Genomic DNA, 8,632 nt, shown 5'->3' on the forward strand with positions numbered 1-8,632 from the left:
CTCCCTCGCAGCCCAAGTCTTCTACCATGGGCGCTTTTGCCTCTAACCCAGTTTTCGAGCCTTCTACTGTCGTTCCACTTCTGTTGAACCTGTTCCTGGGAGCGTAGGGGTTGACTCTTCATGGCCTCCTAGCATTCAACGCCTGACTTTCACACTAACTTGGACGCCTTCTCTCTTAGATGAGCTTACCCTAGTCGTCCTATTAACCAAGAATGCCCTAAGATCCAGGGATCGTCATTGCCTGAATGAGCTCGAGACAGACGATCTTTTTGACAATACCATGCACTCTGCCCTACAGAGTGTCCTTTGTACCTATATGGCTAAAGAGCGCAACAAAGTCCTGAGGCAAGAGTTTGGTGCTCAAGAAACAGACAGGAGGCTGCTGGTGGAGGAATGCTTGAGGCTAAAGACTCGAGTTGATGAAGTAGAAGGCACTATGAAGGAGACTCTGGAGTTAGTGGACAAACTTTAAACAGACTTAGGTGAGGCCAACGCTAAAAGTGTTAAGGATCAAGTGGCCATTCTTCAGCGCTAAGTCCAGGAGCTGCAATCTTAGGTGGAGGAGAACCAAGCCACCTCTAATAAAATTGTTGAACTAGAGGCCGAGCTTAAAGAGACGGTAGCTCAGGGAGGAGAGATGTTCACTGGGTGCTAAGATTCTGTGAAAAGAGAGCTAGTAAAGTGATTTCCTTTTGAGGACTTCTCTTGGATAGACGACATCTTTCTAGAGGAGGAAGAGGAGGCCGAGGATGAGCATGAGGAGGGGAGGGTTGATGATAATGACCAGATCTCTATTGAAAATATAATAGAGAATGTCGGTGTAATAAAGACTCCTGAAGTCATCCCTCCCTCTTTGTAATATTCCGAGACTTTCAATGAAAAAATATTTTTTATCATGTCTTTATTATCTTTGTGTGTGTTGTATTATGAGTATTCATTCATAATCCTCTTTCCTTTATTTGTCGATCCAGAAATAATTGATTAAAAATTGCCAAGGGATTAACTCCTGTCTGATTTTTTTGCCTGGCTCATACTCGTCGTGAATGCCTTGGTTGGGATCATCACCCGACCTTTTGGCCTGCCTTACACTCGCCTTGTGGCCTTGGACATCAAATTTCTTGGAACTTTTTATAGTTGTGGTTTGACGGAACCTGTCTTATGACTTGACCTGTCGGAACCTATCTTGTCGCCTTATTTAGTAGGACCAACGCCAGATTGAGATCTAGCCGTACTCGCTTTGTGACCTGACCCGGCGAAACCTACCTTATGGCCTTATTTAATAGGAATAATGCTCGAATTGAGGTCTGGCATATACTCGCTTTGTAACCTAGCTCGAATTTTGGTATGGCGTAAAATATTTCCTAATAATCCGGTAATGATGTAATCGGTTGCTTGATAAGGGATATCGCCAGTAGATAGATCAGTGATCGCGCAATTACAAGCGTAATGAAAATAGACTAGACTATATTTGATAATAGTAACTCTATATCGAGACTCATCCTATCCAAGAGAGAGCAAGTTTTAATAATAAACAAAATATTTGAAGTGTTCGAATCTTTTTTTTTCTCTCGAATGAGACTACATTTTCTATTTATCATATTCTTGTTACGTGTCTCTATCTTATTGTGACAGTTAATAGCTTATTTTTAAGCCATCGGTATGTAATATCAATATTTTTGACTGGTGAAAATTTTAATTCTCCAAAAAAGTTAAATAATATGAGGAAAAAGATTAAATCAAAAGCAGAATTCATGAATAAATAAAATGGATTAAAAAAATATAATTTATAAATTTCTTAAGGAGTGAAAACTTTAATTCTAAAAAAAAAAAAAACTAAATTCTTATTTTTTTAAGACAAATGGGATAATAAAAATCCAATATTTACGTATTTTATTATTTTAATTGTGCAGATCATTGCTTGTCGCCACTTCCAAATCATTGACCATAACCTGCAAAGATTAGAAGCCACAGATCTCCCATACAAATAGCTCTCTAGAAGCTCATATCTCATATACTTCCGATTATTATAATAATCAATTATTATTGATAACAATTAGACTGTTTATATATATATATAATCCTTATTTAGTACACTTACTTTTTCTTTCGTTTTTGGCAAATTATTTTGTTTGAAATTATTTGTTGTAAATTTTTGAAAAAAAAATTTAAATAGTGTTAATTAATTTTTTTTTTAATTTCACATTTATCTCTATTAAACATCATAACAATTTTTACAATTTCTTAAAGTCTAATTTATCATTTTTCATTAGACAATGCAACACTAGAAAAGATAGCTAGGGGTCGGAGATGACCAGCCATGAATTGGGTAGGTAAAAAGTTTCACACATGCCCTCTCAATTTAAATAATTATATTTGTAACCCTCAAATTTTAATTTGTATTATAAACCCACTAATTTTAATTTTTATATCATTAAAGTCATTATAATGTTATTATCTGTTTACAATAAATTTCACTTTGCTTAAATAGTTCTACCCAAACATCCTTCAACTTTAAATTATATTATAAAAATAGTCATATTTCAAATTAATATATGTAATAATTTTTATATGAAATACAATCAGCAAGAACCTAAAATTGAATTCATTATTCACGAATATATAAATAAAATATCAACCTATATTTAAAAAAAGTAACCATGTTAAATAGTATTTTAATACAATTAAAATAAAATAAAATAATGCACACTACTATTTTATATTAAAATAAAATTAACAAATTAGTTCTACTGAATTATTTATATAACAACCTAAAAATTGAATTATAAATTTAAATAAATTAAAAAATAAATATATAAGAATTTAAATCTTAAGCTGATTAAAATTTTTTTTAAAAAAAAGGTAAATTACACTTTAGTCTCTGCGTTTTAATATAATTAACAAATTAGTCTCTCTATTTTTTAGAACCGAACACTTAAATTCCTGTATTTTTATTTCGTCTAAATTTAAAGTCCTACCATCTTAAAATCTATTAAAAAGAATGGAGAAATAATTTAAATTTCATAAACACCCTTCTTTGAACATTTCTTCTCTTTCCCATTTCATTTAATCCTAATACCAATTTCTCATCTATTTTTATCATTAGATCAGTTAGGGTATCATCAGATCATACCCACAAACCTTCTATTCTCAAAAGTTAAGAGTGAAAATTACTGGTGGAGATCATGACACAAACAGAGATGAGATCAAACACGAACTAAAACAAACGTAGAGTGAGTCCACCGTATGTCCTAGGCATGCCTTGGACGTCCTTCATTCTTATCCTAGGACCATTCAGAGGCAGGGCCTCTACCGGATGCACCGTTGGTCTGATAACATTTATCATCTGTTACCAGTTTTTATGCATCGATTATAGACGAACAACAATGAAAAAGAAAAAAGGAGCGAAAAGAAATTTCCACAACAACTAAATTGAATCGCTGTTGGCCTAATTAATTTTCAGTTTTTTATACACCGTTGGCCTAATCAATTCCTTGACTCTTCTCCATCGTTCATTTCCACACCAACTAAATTGAATCACATTTCAAAAAAAAAAAGAAAAGAAAAGAAACAATTGAATTTCAAGAAATCAATTTTCCTAGTTTGTAATCGTGCCTCACCCACTAGTTTTAACTCTTTGAGTCATTAACAAGGAAAAAGAACAAGTAATTATCTAAACGAACGAGGATATAAGAATGAAATTCTCTAGCTAACTATGGAAGAAGAGAGCAGGATACAGTGGTACTTGGTTGTCACGCTTCTCACTGTTCTCACTAGTCACTAGCTCTCTGGTCAATATCCTTCACTCATTCAACAATTAAATCACTCTAATTTCTTATTTCTCTTCACCCTCAAACTTTATAAATCTGGAATTTACGAACAATTTCACTATTAATTGCTTGATTTGAAAGCAAATCGTCATTATCATGTCTTTTTGTTGATTTTTAAAATGGAAAGTGTAAGAAAATCACTAGAACGAAGGTCGTTATAGGAGACGGAAATATCATGAATCTCGAGGTGGTGGAATTCAGGAGAGCGATATTCCATAGAGGCATCGATGGCCATGGGTGAGGGAAGAAGAGGAAAATATTATAATGAGAGTATAAAAAGGGGAAGAGGATGATTGAGGGGTGGAAATCGCTTTCGGGCATAGTGATGGGTTGTAGCTATGCATAGCAATTATCTCTTAATATTAAGAGAGATTTTAGAATATAGATATGGAATTGAGACCGTCAGTTGATAAAAAAGTAAGTAGCAGAGAGGAATCGTAGGGGAAGATAATGAAAAAGCTTCTTTTGTGTTGTATGGTGTTAAGGGTATTGTGGAAAGAAAAAATAATTTTCAAAGATTTGATAAGCCATTTACCTTTGAAATAATAGAGAAATCGATAAAAAGACTGTGCATTTGGACAAAATGAAAATAGAGGAAGTTTAAATGTTCAGTTTTAAAAATATAAAAATTGATTAATTATTTATGATATAACTTAATAACTAAATTATAATTTAATGTAAAAAAATATAATCTTGATTTCGTACCTTAATTATTATGAATATTTTTTTATAAATGTTTGCAAGCATAAGTTACATTAAGAAATTTATTTTTATTATGCATAACTAAAGGTAAAGGTTATCATGCATTCATTTATGTTAAGAAGAGAAAGTAAAACTTAAACATGAATCAACCTATAACCAATAATAGCAATAAATTTCAACATACTCAACTGGAAATTAAAAATTTTTATTATACAAATTGAAATTAAAAAATATAACTGATATAATTAGCTAAATTAATGGACTAAAAATGAAATTAACTAGCATATAATATAAAAAAATTTTAGATGAATTTGATTTATCATAAATTTAAAATATATGAATATAAGTTTCATGTGATTTTTTGTAAATAGATTCATTTACGGGTTTGTATTGACTATGGATCCAAATAAAGGTGGAAAGCTTTTTGGGAGCTTTTCCTAGTACGTCTTTAGCTTGCCGACAATAATGTACCTTGTAGTAGTTAATCCTTCCATGCCCTACTCTCTCTCTCCTCCTCTGCCCTCTCTATATCTTCTTCTCTGAGCTACTTCGTGTACTTCAGTCTTCTCTCTGCCTTTCTGTTATTTCTGTACTTTCTTCTGTCACTGACTAAATATCTCTCTCTCTCTCTCTCTCTCCCACCAACATGGTGCAGTCAAAGAAGTTCAGAGGAGTCAGGCAGCGTCATTGGGGTTCTTGGGTGTCTGAAATTCGACACCCTTTACTGTAAGCCATCTGCTAACTACCAGACATTATTATAAATTGTCTCCTTATAGACAATGCTTCTTGTTTTTCCTTTCTGTTTAACTTCTGATTTTCTTGTGGATGATATACAGGAAGAGGAGGATATGGCTAGGCACGTTTGAAACGGCAGAAGAGGCAGCTCGAGCTTATGATCAAGCTGCAATCTTGATGAGTGGTCGCAATGCAAAAACCAATTTTCCCGTAAATCAAACCCCAAATGGAGACCCAAAATCCAGTGATCCTTCTTCAATTAGTACTATTACTACTGCTGCTGCTCCATCCAATGGTTTATCTGAAATCCTGCATGCAAAGCTTCGTAAGTGCAGCAAAACACCATCTCCATCCATGACGTGTTTGAGGCTTGACACTGAGAATTCCCACATTGGGGTGTGGCAAAAGCGCGCCGGTCAGGGCTCTGATTCCAACTGGGTCATGACAGTGAAGCTTGATAAGAGAAACCTCCAGGTTTCTGATGGTACATTGCCATTGACAGAGTCATCGGAGACGCTACCATTGCCGGAGTTGAGAACAGAAATGGATGAAGAAGAGAGAATAGCACTGCAAATGATTGAAGAGCTTCTCAACATGAACTGTCCAAGTCCACCCATTTGTGACGATCGAGATGGACATGGTGGCAATGGCTTCTGACTTTGAATTAATTTCTCGTGGGCTGGTTTTCACTTACGAGGGAGCAAATGGGTTTGTATAGATTTGCTGTTGGTGTTTCTGGTGCAATAAGAATAGATAAAAGATAGAAAATGTGAATTTTCTACCAGCTTAATTATTATGAAAAACTTATTTAAATCATATTTATATAAATGTTGCAGAAATATATGAAATTTCACGTGATTATGTAAATTCAATATAAATAAAAATTTTCAATTTTTTTTTTAAATTGAAGAGTAAAACTATAATCTTTTAAATTTATTAGATATACTTGTTACCATCAAATTAAATATGTGAGTAATAAAAAATTATAAAAAAAGGACAAGGCAAAATAAATCCATTCGTGCTCGGTTCTCCAAGAAGGCTTTAGCAATTAATTACTATATGTTGCTAATCAATGATTAATGAATAAACTGTTATCTCAGTTTGCTCGATTTAGTTAATCCACTGGTCAATTATTTGTTTTTTTTTTCCCTTTTTCCGAAAGCTTGGATATTGAGATGGATACCTTTAAAATTTAATTAAATGTGTTTATTATGAGATTAAATTTATAAATATTATTAAATTAATTTGATATTGAATTTTTTAATAAAAAGAAAATGTCTTGTTTACCATTAAAATTTAATTAAATATTCATATATATATACTTAATCTGGTGATAAGTGTATCGAAATAATTCTCAACTCTTATATTCTATTATTTCAATTCTCAATTTTTATTTAAAAAAAATTAAAACTTAATTAATGATCTAATTTTCTATAAACTTTACTCTAAATTCTAAACTCTAAATCTAAAAAAAGACAAATTGAGATACAGCTATCAGATTTCCTACAAGTATCTTAATCGTATAGAAGTCAGTATAATGTTTGTACAAGAATAGGTCCATCTTTTCGCAATCAAGATACTAATCCAACTTGTCTTAAGTTTCTTTACCTTAACCAGGGATGACTAAGATTCCAATCAAATCCAATGACTTGGAAGTCTGATCAACTGCATCAAATCCAACAAACATCAATCAATAAATTTAATACACCCAGTTAGTCAATCCAAAATTAATATATTAATTATATTAAATCTTATTTAAAATATAATAGAGTATGTATATAAATATAATATTTTAATTTTAATTAATTAAACGTATAAATATATCAATGCTTATACATTTGAAGATGTACTAAAATTTTCAACCCGAGTTAGATGAAAGATTTTTCGTTGAATGTTTTAAAAAGAATCGATGTTATTATAAAAGTAAGTTTCAAATTGAAAATATTAATTGAATTAAATTAATTTAAAATTTTGGTTTATTTTTTATTTTTTTTAGTTTAGTTGAATTTTTATTTTTAAAAATTTAATTATTTCAATTTGGTTCAATTTTAATAAAAAAATTAATAAAATCAAATCAAATCGATTAGTAATAATATTATATTAATTTTTATAATATATAAAAATTAGACTATAATCAATATTGAAATATTTTAATTAAATTTTAAAATATTAAAAATAAAATAAAAAAAAATTATTAAAAAATTTAATCGATTAAATCAAATCAAATTAATCTAATTCGATTCAAATTAATTTATGTACAAAAATAATTTAATTTTCACAAATATTAAACTTTAAATTTTCAATTTTAAATCGAATCGTCCGAATCATATGTTAATCAATATTTATAAATCATATTTTAATATATTTAGTTCAGTACATTTTATATTAATTAGTTGATTATATTTATATTTTAATTGAAAGGTAATATCGTGTTTATTTTATTAAAATTTAATATATTTATTATTTTTTAATTAATTTGTGTAAAAAATTTTTAAAAAATGGATAAAAATCCGTAGAATAAAAATAATGTTTCTCCATATATATGCATCTTTTTCTGACTTCCTACTATTACCCTTATTCATTTTTACTCTCTATTTACCTTATTTATCAAAAAATTTATAAATAACTCCTTTGTTTTTTAATTTTATTACAAGGAAAAATTGGGTATTTTCCACTGATAATTATGAACATTGGACATGAAAGCTATTGATAAGCAACCAGAAACTGAAAAAGACAATTTGACTAATCGCTGCACTTTCTTTTCACACATCGCTTTACGCGTACAACGCATGTCCCATGCACTTCACCACTAATGGAAAAGTCTCTCTCTATTTTTTTTTTTCTTTAATAAAAAAAGTTTTGGAAAAAAATAGGATATTTTATAAGAAAACGTACTGTTTAATTTTAGTATTATATTAATTAATTTACTAATTTTTAAAAATGTATTAAAATCATTTCAAAATTATAAAAATTTTATTATTTAATATTTTTATTATTTTAACTGTTAAATATTATAAAAAAATTTAAAATATTTTTAATATAAATAAATTAATTAATAGTACAAGAGTTTACTTAAATTTATTTCTTTTTTAAAATTTTAAAAATTTTAATATAATTTTCAAAATCCATCAAATAATTAATAAATTTTTCTAACTAAATAATAAATTTCCCACGTTTATATCTGACCTTTGATGTAATCAAACAATTTATTTTTATAGTCCGACCAAAAAAAAAACAGTTTATTTTTATAGGCCACACATTTGATTTTCTCTAAGTATTATAATGAAATGCAATTCTTAAGATATTATTCTATTTTCTTAATTAACTGATGAATTTTTCATACTTTTAGTAATTTTAGATTTTTTTTT

The 8,632-nt window shown here is 29.4% G+C and overlaps 1 protein-coding gene across 1 annotated transcript; it reads left to right on the forward strand.

Annotated features, from left to right (window-relative positions):
- Positions 1-4,987: 4,987 nt before the first annotated feature.
- LOC110618093 (ethylene-responsive transcription factor WIN1) lies at positions 4,988-6,131 on the forward strand. The gene is made up of 2 exons (XM_021761139.2): positions 4,988-5,255; positions 5,366-6,131. The coding sequence occupies exons 1-2, from the start codon at positions 5,176-5,178 to the stop codon at positions 5,919-5,921; spliced, it is 636 nt and encodes a 211-aa protein (XP_021616831.1). The 5' UTR covers positions 4,988-5,175; the 3' UTR covers positions 5,922-6,131.
- The last annotated feature ends 2,501 nt before the right edge of the window (positions 6,132-8,632 follow it).

This window comes from Manihot esculenta, chromosome 6 (genome assembly GCF_001659605.2).
Source record: "Manihot esculenta cultivar AM560-2 chromosome 6, M.esculenta_v8, whole genome shotgun sequence".
Lineage (NCBI taxonomy): Eukaryota > Viridiplantae > Streptophyta > Magnoliopsida > Malpighiales > Euphorbiaceae > Manihot > Manihot esculenta.